This window comes from Ammospiza caudacuta, chromosome 2 (genome assembly GCF_027887145.1).
Source record: "Ammospiza caudacuta isolate bAmmCau1 chromosome 2, bAmmCau1.pri, whole genome shotgun sequence".
Taxonomy (NCBI): Eukaryota; Metazoa; Chordata; class Aves; order Passeriformes; family Passerellidae; genus Ammospiza; species Ammospiza caudacuta.
Genome location: NC_080594.1, coordinates 49857504 through 49873519, shown reverse-complemented (window position 1 = coordinate 49873519; position 16016 = coordinate 49857504). Strand labels below are relative to the sequence as shown.

The following is a 16016-nucleotide window of genomic DNA, read 5'->3' as shown; positions in this document are numbered from 1 at the left end:
ACCTGCTTGTCATTTTTTCATCCTTTCTTCCTCAGTCCCTCCTGCTTTCAGCCCAATTATTCTTTCCAGCTGATATTTCCATTCTTTCTTTTTACTTCCTTTCATCATTATCATAGAATTGATAATGTGAAAAATGAGTGAGGAATTACTTCAGTAAGTACATCTGAGGGTTTGCAGGCTTCAGCTGCATGGTATTTCACAGGTATTTAGCTAATTTGTAAAGGATTTGCCCATTTCCCTGACATAAAGAGTGACACAAAACTTGCCAAAAAAACCCCAAGAAACCAAAAAAACCCACCAGCCTTCCAGCTAGACCACATAAAAATATTTCAAGACAACTGCTGCAAACTACAAGGAACAGATGGAAGAGCTAAAGAAAAAAACAATAAACCTAAAAAATTATTTTCACTCTAAACAGTTTTCAGGTAGTTCTTGATGCAAGCAGAGAGATAAGAGGCCACTAATTACACATCAATAAATTGTTCATTGAATGAATTATGCCTGCCACTGAGAAAAGCTATAATTGAAGAGATGGTAATTGCTTTCAAATATATGTTCTGACTAATCAGATTGTATATGTATATATGAAATGCTAAGTAACATCTCAAACCAGCCTTCAATAAAAAATCATAGCTATTTTTAGCAGACCTGAAAGGAGACAAAGAGAGAAACAAGTTTTGCTTAAATTCCATAGGGTAAGAAATGTTCATTCACTCCACTGGAGAGTACAACCACAATTCTTCCTCAGCAAGATTTGCTTCAGGAAAGAGGCTTTTAGAAAAGCTATTTATGGAATCTGTTTTTCAGGGTTAAATACTTTACTGTTTTGAAATATTTAATGTACTGACTTTTCTCAGTGAAAACAGATTTAGTTTCCAAACTCTACACCACTGCCAAGCTTTTAAAAAGTACCCAGTATATAGTGATACATCCCATAAGGCAAAACTAAAATACCTATGATGAGCTTTTATAATGACAATACCTAGCCAGCACTGACTGATTTAAAAATATGTTTCTCTAGCAAAGACTATGGACAGTTTCTTCTAAGCTGCAATACTCCAACATTATAAAGACAATTAGGTTTTAAGGAAAACACTTGAAAAATCTGATGTAAAATATCAGGATATTCTAAAGAAATACCACTAACAAGTATCTCCTCTTTTATTAACCAAATTTAGGGTCTGATGATTTCCTCTGAGCTCATACCTTTTCCCATCAGGTGAAAGTAGTTTATGTTAGCTATCAGGTTTAAATGGAGTTTTTATATTTTTATGGAATGAAATAAAAAGAACTAAATAAGTAACATATTTCAGAATAAGTACAAAAAAATGACATTGACAAATCTGAAATTTAAGAAGGCAGAGGAAGAACTAGTGATTAATTCTTGCTCTGAAGCAGACTGGAGAAAACTAAACTCCTAGGTGGCAATCTCTGTGCTGCCTTTGGCAGGAAGAAATTTTTAGTAGAAAAAGAATAAAAAAATTATGTGGACAAAAATTATGCAATTTACTTAGCACGTTCTTTCTAATGGATTCAGGTTTCCCAGCAATGATTATTGTGCAAATGCTATATAGATAAAGAAATGTCTCTGACAAAAATAGTATGCCACATGACAAAACTCAGCACTTTCAACTTACCTAGAAGTTCTTATTTTTTCAGTAAACCCAGTCATATCCCTCAGGATTACTTTGTATAAGTATGTTCTCCAGTATGCCGTATTTTCTTATATCAGATATTTAATTTAAGCATTGACACAAAGCTCACATTCTCATATATTTGCCTAACAACCTCATTATCCATTCTCATTGACCACTTGGGAAGTGCAAACCCAGGAAATTTAGATTTGGGTTATGTGCATAAATGACTATCTGTGAGGACTAACATAAACTCTGTAGCATGCATGCAAACAATAAAACTGTGGATTTTATATAATGATCCTCATTTCTATTACCTTTGTGACTGCAAACAATTATTATGCTCTTAGTACTACAATATTTGAGCACCTTAAGATTGTAAAAGTACTGAGTTATGCAGTACAGCGAGATAGGAGAATTCTATTATGTCCCTTTTATAACTGGCAAATTGAAGTTACATAGAATATAAAATAGAGGGATTTAGAATAAACAACCACCCCAATGCACTGAGATCCAATGCTAAGCTCCATGAAAAGGCAAGGCATAATATTTACACATAATGTTCTCTCAACAACCACTCTGCTTCTTATATTACCAATTGCTTTTTACTGAGTATTGTGGCTTCCTCAGTAGTGAACAAATGTGATGCTTTCTGTTTCAAGGATTTGATTCTGTTCCTATTCAAATAACTGAATATTTGAATATATTTCTACTGATTTGAGGAAAGGGACCCAATATCTATTAGTTAGATGTGGACTTTGATGCAGTTGCACAACAAGCTATTGCTTAGGGTGGGGGGTAAAAAAAGTGCTCCATAAAGACAAGAAATGCATGGCAAGTCTGAATTATGGTTATCCTGATGCTGGTGACTGTCACTGCTTGAGTTTGCTGGCCCTGAGCTGTAACACAATGTTGTACATACGGATATAGCTGAGACTCACATTTTGTAATTACTGAAAGCCCTCAGCGAGGCAGGACGCAGCTGTACAGCAGGGAAGGATGAAATGGCATCTTGCAGACAGCAATCAGGTTTTACTGCTGCAAGGAGCTGACTAGTGTGGAAACTGCTGGCAGCTGCCAAACTCTTGTGTACCAAAGATGCAACTTAGCATTAGTGTTCACACAGGTGTGACCAGCATTCATTTCAGAACTGCTTGACTTATTCTAACTGCAGCAACAGGATGCCTTCAACTATAGTAGAAACATTTTTCATACTTTGAAAATGCTCCCAAGCAGGTATGTGCTTGGAGAAAAAGAGACAAAGCCTTCTACCACAAACATTCAATCTCTGAATCCTCATAAAAGCTCATCAAGACTACTTGATTGAGAAGTCCCGGTCTAAAAGACATTTGACGTCTAGCTTTTCAGTGAATTATCTATATAGATACTCCAAAACCAGCTGAAATGAGTAGTCACCACTGCAGAATTCTAGGTAAGATGCATCGTGTTGTGGAACATCTTGATGGGAGGACCATCTTGGATGTCTTATTTTCTTAAACTCTAAACAGACTCCAGACTATTAGGAGTGGAAAACAAGCAGATGCAGCTCTAGGGCTCTTGCACTCACAGTGAGTTGCTCTCAGGTAGCTGAGTCTCATGCTGCCTATGGCATATGGAAGCAAAAGAGCATCACGTGATTTATCTGGGATTTATCTCCCAGGATTATGACAATGTAGGTCTGCTGCTGTAGGCATGTGGCCATTAGAAATGAGCATGAAGCACAGGGAACATTCATTCAGTTTAAAAATGAGTATTTCTAGTCACCTAAATTTGATGAATAACAGTTTTTATTTTCCTACCAACACTGAAACTGGCTCACTGATACACACTGGCTCACTGAATTTGGTCAGCCACTCTCAGTATCATATGTCACACCATATCACATCACATCATCGTTTCTGTACCTTCTCAGCATTACACTCAAATGCAGTCCTCAGGCTCCTCTGAGTAAATGAAATTGAACTTCTGCTCTGTGTACCAGCTAATAGCTGCAAGGGAAGATGTGTATTTTCTCCTTTTGGGGAGAAATCAAATACTGGAAAGAGGCTGACCCATATGCTAGCATAGTTAAACCAAAAAAATTCTCAAAGTTGATTCCAACATAAGTTTGAACACATTCAATTCAAATCAAGTAGCTTCCGTCTCAGGAGTTAAAAACATGTTTGATTTGCAGTCTCTGCTTCCTGAATATTCAACTTTTCCATATAATAAAAGTAAGTCCACACACTGTAGTGGCTGAATGAAACCAGTAATGATATTAACTTCAGAGCAGAAAGGATACAGCATTTCCACTCAGTTAAATCCTTTTCTTTCTTGTGGGATCCTTACATCCTCCTTCCAGGCCAGATCAGGGAAATACCTTGCCAAGTTCAGACCAAGACACCACTTGTAGTGGCCCAAAGCTAGTTAATTTAATGGTTTTATGGATCCATCTTGCACTGCAGCACTTCTTGCAGCAATTACTATTTAGAGAACTTGCTTTGCAAACAAGAGTGTACTGTTTCATTGAGATAATAGGACTGTGGGTAGAGATTGTTAAAGAGCAATCAGCAAAACAGGATTGGTAATGAATCTGATGAAACTCTCTGTTTGACTTACAATACCAGTTTTGGAGCTAAGTACGTGCTTGGTATAATAACATTACTGATGCCTCATCTCATTTTCAGTTGCAAGGACTCTATTTGCTGGGCTCAGACAGAGGTTATCTGACTCATCTGCTTAGATGACAGTGGAGTAATTTTAGTCAAAGACTTTGGTCAAATCAGAGCCCTTGGTAACAGCAAGCACTCCTGGTATAGAAGTTAGTCTCACCTGGCTTAGGGCTGGATAGAAACCAAAACAGCATTTGTGGACAAGAGTGAAAAGTGGGTAGATAATATTTCGAGATTTAGAAAAGTAGATGACCACTTTGAATTCAACAGATTTGTAAGAAAACAGCTATGAATTATGCAAATTATCAAACCACTGATGTTTGCTTATTTTTATAACATTTCTTTCATAAAATAGGATTCATACTTAAGATGTATATTTTCAAGATATTTTCAGGTTCTCTTTTATCTTTGTCCTGATATACAGAATAACAGATTTCTTGCTTAAAGTATTAATTAAAACAGGTGTTACTCAAGAGGAAAGAATATATTCTCAAAACAGATTCAGTTTAGCTTCATTTCCTTGTTCAGCAAGGACCATATTCTGTCTTTGGTTCTGTACCGCAAAGATATTAAAAAATGCTATTACATCTGGCATTACATCTGCTTTGTTAGAAAAACTGACTATGAAGAAATAGACTTCTACTCCCACTGTTACATGTCTTTATTCAGGAATTAGGTTTTTATAAGTTGGGTAGTTAATTTTATTATATTAACATTTGTAATTATGCAACTTAGCTGAAGAAATGGAATTAAATATTTTCCTTTGGTTTGCAAGGGCTCTCGAAATGGTTTTCTTAATCCAGTCTTAAACTTGCATGTACACTTTAATCTCATTGTACTCAGATTTTTATAACTCTTTATTAATATTATAAATTATTCCAAATGTACACTTAAGTGTTCCTCAACACCCTTTTAAATACACATGATTTGATTCATAATATAATTCAGAATAATCAAATGCTTTAAGAAAATATATTTAAATGAAAATATGTATCACTACTGAAAAGTCTTTCTTTGGCAACAGCTTTCTGCAGTATCTCAGTATCTTTCTACTCAATTATTACTCTCTGCATAAAATATTTAGAAAGGTTGCAAAATACAGCTGTTAAGGATTATTCAGAATAGAAACTATGGCATGTTCATATTCTGACTTGAAAATTTGGATGAAAATTTATGAAATATTCAATAATTTATTTTATTTAAGTATTAAGGTAATGCAACATTCTCAAAATGACAAGTAATTCCATGGAGGACCCACTGTTAATCACAAAATGCATGGGAAGGCTGCACAAGTACACTAATGTATGTCTATGGTGAAGGAGATCTCTTGGTCTAAGTGTTCTTTACTGTACCTTTTAATTGCTGTCTGCTCTGGTTTTAGGTGCTCCAAATGGTTGAGCATCTCCAGTTTAATAAGGTATGCTATTACACAGTCTATTAAGTCCCACTGTCAGAAAGTGTTAACTGATTTTCAGTTAAAATTTTGCTTTCTTAATTCATTATATTCCTAGTTTCATATTTCTATATTTCCTTAAGTAATTCCCTCAATCTTCAGTGCCTGAGTTTATCAAGTGCTTGAATAGTTGTTCACAGAAGTATTTTATTAAAAAACCACTTTTTATTTCAAAGTACATATTCTATTTATAGATTTAGAGCAGTACCATTATCCACCAACTAAGATATATATATATATAGTACGATTACATATAGCTTGCTTTTCAACATGTCTTATTAAATGAACTATCAAAAAATTACTATTGACTTACAGAAAACTTTTAAAAATAAGGGGAAAAAAAGAATTTTTAATGATTTGCCTATATTCATTTTTAATGGGAACCTCAGAAATTTAGAAGGGTGCTATGTCTGTGATAAAAGTTTCTGGGAATGGCTACATGGATAGAGTACTCCCTAATTAAAAGTAGGCCAAAAGAAGAAAACACCCGCCAATATCTAGAAAACCCTGTATGTTTTTGTGCAACTGTGGCAATTTCCCTATTTATTCCAGTGCCAGAAATTTAAGTGCGTAACGGAGAAAGTAAAAGCCTGCAATCTATCTGAAATGTGCAGAAACCCTCACAGTTCTCATTTCCTTTGTCTCTATGTCCAGCTGACGTGCAGGTACAAGAGCAGGCCAAACATTTATCCTGTTCTTAGGAAGAACCATGCTTAGGATATGCACTGTTGGACTGGACATTGGACACTGATTGACTTGGCCCTCCACAGACCAAGTCACTCCCTGTCATGATAAGGTGACCTGGGAGTTATTCTAAGGCTTAGTATTAGGACTTGACTCTTCTTGTTAGACTTAAACCCAAGTAAGGTTTGATATGGATGGCAGGAGAACTTGAGATTGAGCACAGATTTGAACTATGTTTGATTAGCAGTGCATCTAAAGCTATAAAGACCTGTCTACTTCTCTTACACTGTGCTTAAAATTTTTGTCAGAGGAAAAAAAAACCTCCACACTGAAGAAAGGCAACTAGTTATCGTGGTAAACACTGTAGTTGCATTACTATCTGTCCTTATCAAAATGAAATACAATGCAATTTCCTTTCTTATTCCAGGAGACCACGATAGCTGGGGTATCCACTAAAATCCATGGAAAACATGGTGTCTCCATCAGAGGCCAAAAAAATTCAGAAATAATCTTTGGCATCCAGCTGTTCCTGGTGTTATGATAATGTGGCTAAACCTAAATAATGCAATAACTGAATTAATGAGGGGTATCTGAAAAAGATTTGCTAGAGCATTAGGAATGGTAATCACCTGATCAGGTGCATGACCTAGCATGACCTAGCTTGACAATCCTGGCCTGGAGCTAGTGTGACCTCCAGCCTGAGCCTTGGAAGTTTTGAATGGTACCCCCACACTGATACAACCTGCTAATTCAGTGAGCAAGCATTCTGTCATCTCCTCCAAGTCATTGCTTAAGTTTTTGCAAAGGAGAAGAGCCAGGACAAGACAATTACAATGCTTATTGCTGCCCTCCATACAGACCACAACACATTAGCACCTACCTTCAGAACCCAACTACCCAGGCAGTTTACTTTTAATACTTATCTGTTTGTCCACTCCTCATGGCTGTAATACCCTAACTAGGGTAAGGAATATTGTGGGAAAAAGTCAGAAGCCTTGCTGAAGTCAAGGTAAATGATATTTTGTGTCCTCCCATCATCTATAATTCCGGACATTTTATCATAAAATGGCAATCAGATTGGTCAGGCATCATTCACTCTTGGTAAACCCATGGTCCCCTTTTTCTAAAGACCAGTGCAACATTTGCATTCCTCCAGCCACCCAGGATCTCCCCAGTCTCCAATATCTTTCAAACATTGTAGAGGGTGACTCTGCAAGAGAATCAGTTCTCTCTGCACCAATGGATGCACATCATCTTGTTGCCATTTGCCCTTTGTAATTCTTAACTGAAGCTGAGCTTTGGCATTTCTGACACAGAAAGCCTGACACATTTCCTGGCCCACACATTGTTTAGAAATTTCTTCTTTGTAGCCTTTATCTACTTCCAACTCTTCTATACTACTTTTTCACTGAAGCTCCATCACAAGTAACCTGCCCAGCTAAGCCAGGAAATTTATCTAACTATCAGGACTGATCCATCCTACATTTGGAGGATACAGTCCTTAAACTTGATCAAGCTTTTCTGGGTAACTTTACCCTTCAGATCTGGCTCCCATGGGATCCTGTGAGCAGCAGATCCAGCTGTGTGCCACCTTTAATTGTCCTCTTCAGAAGCTGTTGCTGACACCCTCTAGAAATCTTCACTGCTTCCATCCTGCCACACTTACAGCAGATATCAGAGACATGGAAGGTCCTCTCTTTCAGACCTAATGGATCCTTCAGAATTGTCCGCAGGACTTCTGACATCCTTGCAGCCTTAAACCCCTTAAGATTCTTCATTTTCTAAACTCTTAAAACTAGTAGTCCTTTTTAGTGCTCAGAAAGCCTCATTATGTTAAAAACAGAATCTGAAATTTCCATTACATGAGAAATGTGATACATTGTCCAGGGGAAAAAACTCAACCCTTTTTCAAACTGATTTTCATGCAAAAATAATAGTATTTTTTAAATTACTCTATTTCACCATATTCACCAAACTCAAGGCATAATTATTTGAATGTCTTCTCTGAAACAGCTGAATATAATGAATTCACAGGTTTCTTTGCTTATTCCCACAAAAAACCTTGAGACACTGTCCCTCTGAAATGCAAGAGAGAAAAGGAAAAAAAAAGAATGAGGCACAGCGGATACCTTTGAATTAATGTGCACAATTTGGAGATGCCCATATGTTTTTTAATTCGGCAGCATGAGAAAAGGGATATATTCTCTGTTCAGGTTGTTCTCTTTTAGTCTAGCTTTTATGAAATGCAATGAAGTGAAATGAAATGAAACAATGAAATTCTGTTCCATTTAGTCATCTACATTTGATGCCAAAGGCCTCTCAAACAATAGAGCTTAGAAAAGTTTCTGCCTTTCATCATTCCAAATTTGTAAAAGGAGATCAAACTCTATTCATCTTGCAGCATATCTCTGTCTGGTTCATGTTCTCCTTTATCAGCTTAGCTTCTTTGCTGGTATTTATCACACTGTCTGGTTTTATGGGGGTTAAGGCAGGACATGTGTGCATGGATTAATTCAATGCTTCAAGCTCTGTTCATAATTTCATTATTATCTTAATCCGGATCTCTGAATAGACATAGCATGTGATTTTTGTATACTGCAAGTTATTACTTAATGAAAGAGTCAAGGATGCTTTATAGAAAAAGAGAACACTTTTTATACAACTAAAGAAACTTTGATGTCTAAATAACCAGTTTGTCAGCTCTGAGTGGGCTTGTGAAAGGGCTGTGCTATAGAATCACGTCAATCAATCGCTAAAGCACCAACACCTCTATTATTGAAAATCTGTTTTCCTTATAAAATTATATACTGCAGTCATATTATGCTTGAATTTTTCCTTCAGCATACACTCTCTTCAGGACTCTACTATAAAAATATATTTTAAAATGTTGGCAACATTTTTTCTAATTACGTTTATCGGCCTTAGTGACAATACAACTTGTTTCTTGAATAAATACAATATCTATTATGAATATTAAACATAGTCCTATAATCTCTAAATGTATTCTAGGTATACTACACAGTATACCTAGAATACATTTAATAAATGTAAGTGTTATCACAGTTGACAGATTAATATTTGCTAAATAACTGATGATTGCATATAGGATAATATTTCGCAATTATTTTTAAACTCTTCCCAGTCATGGGAGTTCTTAATTGGGTAAGTGTGATATACATCAATCAACTCATTTCCTAAACAGCAAATACTTGTCAAGCTTGGAACTCACGAATCATAAAAATCTAATTCTGACACTATACTGATACTTCTCTTTTCAAAGAGCAACCAAACACTTGGAGAAATAAATGCTTAATTCCATCATGAAAAGGGTTTTATGATAGTATTGGTAATTTCTTATAACTATTACACTAATTCTTCATAATTGGTGTTTCCTTTGACACAGGAAAGAACTGTGATGCTTCAATTATATGCTTCCAGACTTTGAACGTGCACTAAACATCCTTCTTAGACTCAGTGGCCAGCAGTGCTTCTCTGTGATTCTCTGGGTGAGACTTCTGGTATCCTCAGAGTTACTTCTTGTCTTGAGAGATGCAGTCTATTAATACAACACCCAGTAAAAGAAGTTCTCTCTTCTTAACAACATCACATTCACTTTTGCTGAGGATTGTGACATACCTGTGCACTTTGCACGAATTTATTTACAGTTGATATTTATCTGAATTTCAGTATTTCCCTAAAATTATCCCGAATTAATGAAGGCATTACAGTTAAGTCACTATCCAACTGGGCACATCAGGCATACAGATTCTTTAACACAGAATTAGGAAATTCCTTGTAATTGTGGCATTCACAGCCCTTTCACTCTGTGGAAGGATGTAAACCTGCACTGCTAGAGCTGTTACTCCACTGCTCTTGTTGCAAAAGCATAAGGAAACTGTCCCTCAGCAGATCAAGGCATTTGCTATCTACACAGGAACTACAAGGAGATGGGCATTCCTATAAGTAGACTTCCTATTTTTTTTAAATCCTCACTGGTATCAGAGAAGAAATACCCAAGCTCATATGTAGAAATCAAATCAACAAAAAATATTTTTTAAAACTCTGTAAAAATAGAACCCTGAGCCACACAGAAAACAGAAGTTTTTCATGTTCTCTGTGATTTATGACAGGCAGGCACTAAAAGCATATCTTCCATGTGAGCTGTGTAAGAGAAAAATTATCTGTGATCTAAGATGTTTTGCACTCTAATCTGTATGGCAGTAACAGTGCTGTAAAGAATTCATGTAGGGGAAGACCCTTCACAGGAATTCAAGCACTAAAAACCGTATTAGTAAGTAGTACTGAAAACTAAAATACTTTCTTTTTAGTGAGCATAGAAATATTTATGTTAAGATAAAGCGGTCTTCCCTTAGTGACAGGTGCAGTAACAATAGATAACAGAAACTTTCTTCAGTAGCCAGGGCAGAGCTGTAGAAATTTATTATTATGGTTTTTCTTGTAACAAGTCTATTCAAATCATCTGTGTATCACAACTGCATGTTAGGAGCAAATTAGCTTAGCTTCAATATTCACTGATGCATTTTATTACATCCTGACTAAAGTCGTATCTTGCAGACTTCTGAAACATACCCTTTAATCTACTACATGCAAAATTCCATTATAAATATTAAAATATATATATGACAGTGGAAAGTTATTAAATTTATTTCTGAATTATGTAGCTGCTGGGCCTCAAGCATGAAGTACTGATAATTGCCTCCAAGCTGTAATTAATTGGGCAAATAAATTGTTTAATTTTAGATGCTGATAAATAGGAGAAATAAGCTAAAAAACCACAGCAGCTGTCAGCAATATTTTAACTAAGGAATTCTGTATGAGATAAAATTACAGCAAACACATTTATAAACTATCAACTAAACAGAGATTATGAGAAAACAGCAAAATACATTCTCATAGAATGGTTAGAATTCACTGCAATCTAAAGCATCAACAACCTCAGTATTTCAAAAATTATTACTAATACAGAAATTACATATGGAGAAGTATATAGATAGGTTTTTCTAACATACTTTCAGCCAAAGTACAAATCACAATTGAGAAGAAAGAAAAAAGAACTATCCATTACCTACAGAGAAGCTGGTTTACATACAAAATAAGTGAAGGGTGAGGCAGGGAAGAGAAGTCAGGAATGGAAAATTAAAGAGGACACTTACTGGGGAAAACCACATCACTTTAAGAATCCAAATTGTCAAAGAAAAATTCACAACTAGGATGATAAGCAGGAGGAGAACAAACAGGTAGAGACAACGCTTTCTCCAGCCATAAATTCCAATTTTGTAAACATATTCATTCTTCGGCCTCTCTAGGCTTGTGCCTGGTGTCGTTGTCATGTACTGTTCACGTACCATCTGCTATGTAAAGAAAAAAAAAGAAAGGGAACTGCTTAGTTGCTTAATTTAAGTGACAATATTTATATAAAACTCCAAGGAAAATATAAAGATATAATTGTAATAGCTAGGAACTAGAAACTTTATGAAGTTTTACCTGGAAAGCATTTTTATTCTGCTCTTTTCAACTTACATCTTAGTTTTTGATGTTTTAATATATGAACTGCATTAACTGCTATTTTCAGGAGTCTTAAATTTATTTCATCCTATAAAGAATGGCAAAACTTTCCTCCCATTTGTCATAATATTCTAATTCTCCCATCATAAAATATTTCATGGCATCATATCATAATCTACAGCTCACAAGTATGTATCAGTTGGAATGCCAATACATTTTAGGCTTCAGAGTATGTATGTAAAGAAATTAAATTATTCTTTATGATGTACAGGAAATAATGATTTCTCAATTAATCAGATACTCATATTTAAAGATATATCAACATCAAAAACACTGCCTACAGGGTTTAAACAACTTGACTTTATACTATAGTTCTTAAAGAAGCATTGTTTCACTTTATACTATAGTTCTTAAAGAAGCATTGTTTGAATTTAAAGGAATCTTACAAAACCTTGTTACAAAACATTTCCTTAAAAGATGAGAATATTCACTAACTTCCACATTTACAGCACAGAGACCAGCAACAATTTGAACCACTCATTAAAGCTTACAATTTTGGCCAAAAGAATGAAAACTCATTCTAAGCTGAAGCTGCTTATCAAGAACAACAGTAGGCGATATGTGTCTCATTTACACTGAGCAAAAAAAGCAAAAAACCTCTAACCCTATCATGGATGTCAGAAACAAAATAGGTATTGCAAAGTCAAGCCCTTCCCATGAGCCAGGTATGTCCACAGGCATCTTACATCCAAAAACTGCTCCACTTTCCTGTAACATAATGCTCACAAATGAGAGTGCCTTCAGAAAGGTTTCACACAAGGTCTACTCTCAATTTTGAATTTCCTTCTATCAATGAGATTACCATGCTCTGCTCACACAGCTTTCAAAACATGATCAAAAGACACCCCTGCCTCTGTTGAAGTTTCCTGCAGAGCCACCCTGTGTCTGTAACATGCTTGTGGCTCTCAGTTCTAACCCTTATCTTTAGAAAGATGTCATCTTTTGTTCCTTTAGCTTCCTAGCTAGACAGAGAATGCCATATAAGTTTACAATTGAACAGAAGCCTATGCATTAGCCCCTAGCATATATGCAGCAGTCATCTTACTTCTGCACTTGCACCAAAAAAATTAATTTCTTGTTTATTTATATTCGAAAATGAGACCAAATAACTGGCAGTTCATAATGTAATTTTGCTTACAGACATTATGGTAAAATATTTTTTTTTTCTGCTACCAGTGTCAGTTGCTCATAGACTGTGTATATAAATATTTTCATTGCTGAAAACTGTATAGCAATTTATTACTGAGGAATTATAGGTTCTGAAATAAATTGGCTTAATCTTAGTGCAAAACATTTACAAGATTTACAAGATGTTTCTTAATATTTAACAGATGAACTATGTTTAAAAATATCAGATTGTGTATTTTAGTTCTGTGTATTACTCAAGCACATAGTACTCATTATAGAATGCTGTTTAAACGTAAGTTAATACTATGTCTTTTCTGTTTTCTACCTAATTATTGTATAGTAAATCATACAGAGGTTGCCCCTTATCTGAAATCTCTGTTACCATGTGCTGCCATAAGATATTGGGACATTTATACATACAACGGGTTCCATAAGATGATTAGACAAACCTTCACCCTTACTTCCACACAAATTTCTTCTCAGCACATAACTTACAGAACCGGATGCAGTAACTCTTATCTGGTAACAACCAGAGACAAACTTTGAGAAATAAGCTGTGCAGTTCTTGCCCATGAGGAGTACACCTATGTCCTTGTTCTGGCTGGGACATGGTTAACATTTGCAGTAGGCAGGATAGGCATGGCTAGGACTCTGAGGTTATCCTGTACAGCTTCCTGCCATGTGCAGGGGGTGGTGGGGAAGAAGGAAAGGGGAGAAGGGATCCCTCCTGGTCCTGCTGGGCACGGGTGAGTGGTTGGGGTGCTGCTGGTTTCTGTGTGGTGAGTACTCACACGTGAATTTGTTTGCATCTCCTCTACGCCCCCTTCACTAGGCAGACTGCTTTGCCTGTTCCTTGTGCTGCTGTTCCTACGCCTGCAAGGTAAATTTTGCAGTAGAGACGATGTGCAGAAGAGTTAATTAACTGTAACATTTTCACGGTCTTATGCAGCGTCATTACAGTGGTCTCTGAGCTTGGAATTCATCTCACAATGTTAGATATGAACAATTTAGCCCTGAATATCTGAGCCAGTCAACCTGGACTCCCTTTATGGTCAATGGAGATAGGTCTCCCTGCTGGGAATTAGTTATCTGACTCATGTTAGATGTGAATTTTAGATATTGAATGGACTGCTTAACTTCTCTCCATCAAAAGAGAAAGAAAGAGAGCCTGTGATGACTTTCTCATATGTGTATGCCTATATGTTGTAGACATTTCTACCAGAATGATTTCCAAAGCAGGTAATTTCACAACAAGATAGGATTTTTCTGATTTCTGTTCTTCTCTGTTCCATTTTTACTCTTTTGTAAAATGTTTACTTAGTGAGTTTAGTGTTTTATACATAATGTATTATGTACTGCTGTTTAATGAGGTGAGGTCAAAATCCATTATGTATTTCAGCAAAAAGCCTATGAGTTTTGTGATTGTTTTCAGCCCTTCAGAAATTCCACAGGGGACATCTCCCAGCACAGCATTGTTCCCTGCATGGATTAGTTTTTCCTGACAGAAAACAGTTCTGTTGTTTCTGAGCATTATTAATACTGCCAAAAATTGCTTTGGTCATAGTAAATAGGCAGTGCTTGCCTAGACAACTGAAGGCTTTGAGAAGGATTACGTTTTTCTCCCTTACATAATTTTTCATTATTTTTAAGAGATTTAGTGTCCTACTATTACATAATTACAGTGGAAATTCTTTCAGAACTGATCCTGTTGGACTGTTTCTTTTGGGAGAATCAACTTTCCATATTACTGACTTGTATGTTCACGAGCTAAATGCACATAGGAAAATAATCTCCGACCTGTCTGGAGAAGTCAGAAAGAAATCTTTTTGTAAGTCTGGGATGTTTTAGAAAAGTGGGCTGAAAGGAAAGCCTTAGATAGGCAGACCTGATAGTTGTGTTGTGAAGTCAGCCAAGATCCAAGATAGATTCATAGAACAAGAACAACAGGTATTTAGTTCTATGATGAGAAATTTGATTTGTAAGTGGAATAACCATGAAACTGGTTGTGTAGGAGCATTCTAAACAGGCAGCAAGAAGGAAGTGGTGACTTAGACACCTGGATGTACACAAGTTAGTTGTGCAGGGAGAAGCAAGAAACCTGCAGAATGCACAATGACTTTGGTAAATATTATCTTTTCTCTGTTAACTATTTTACAAGGAAGCAGCACACACTGACTAAGAGTAAGAAATACTGGCAAGCCATAGTGCAGATAAAATGAAAATTCTTATATCTTTCAAATGGGCCATGAAAATGTCTTATTTGCATCAGGTCAACAGTACCACAATAAAAAAGCTACTACAAATAAACTACTTAATTGAAAGTGGAATTTCTTGATGTTTCTATTCAACGACCAATACAATCAGCACATTCCCTATGGATTTTTGTAGATTTGGCCATAATTCATGGGATTGAGTTCTATCACGATAGTTTGTTATTTAGAAGTATTTTCTAATTGTCAACATCTATTTTACAGGGATCCATTTAAATCCAATTACTTCTTGGCTATTCGCTGATTTAAACCAGATACTGAATGCTAATTAGCTGCCAAAAGATTTTTCACCGTTTTTAAATGATAGGTCAAACTTGTAAACAACGAGTAACACTGCAGATTTTTGACCTCATGAGATTTCCCATGTGTTCAGACATCGTATGTGTTGCATGTAAGGCATGAAATTCATGCCTGCAATAATACAAGTAAGATGAAAGACCTGTATGCTCTTCACACTTTTAAGTGTCCCCTAAAAATATATAATAATGACAGAACATTTCCCTGGCTATAATGCACCTTCTTTGATATAAAACTTAGAAACTGGTCTCAGTCATTTGAGTGATTCTGAAGTTCAGGAGATTTTTATATTAATATCAATTATGAAAGACGT

The 16016-nt window shown here is 35.8% G+C and overlaps 1 protein-coding gene across 5 annotated transcripts in view; it reads right to left on the bottom strand.

The window, feature by feature from the left end:
- Positions 1 to 16016, bottom strand: part of SGCG (sarcoglycan gamma) — a 106013-nt gene that overhangs the window by 42327 nt on the left and 47670 nt on the right. For 3 of the 5 annotated variants that reach the window (XM_058800121.1, XM_058800120.1, XM_058800123.1), the window contains one exon: positions 11597 to 11794. In XM_058800121.1, coding sequence (XP_058656104.1) covers positions 11597 to 11791 — 195 coding nt within the window. In that variant the 5' untranslated portion in view covers positions 11792 to 11794. The remainder of the gene's footprint in view (positions 1 to 11596; positions 11795 to 16016) is intronic. The other 2 variants (XM_058800122.1, XM_058800124.1) reach the window with 1 other exon arrangement.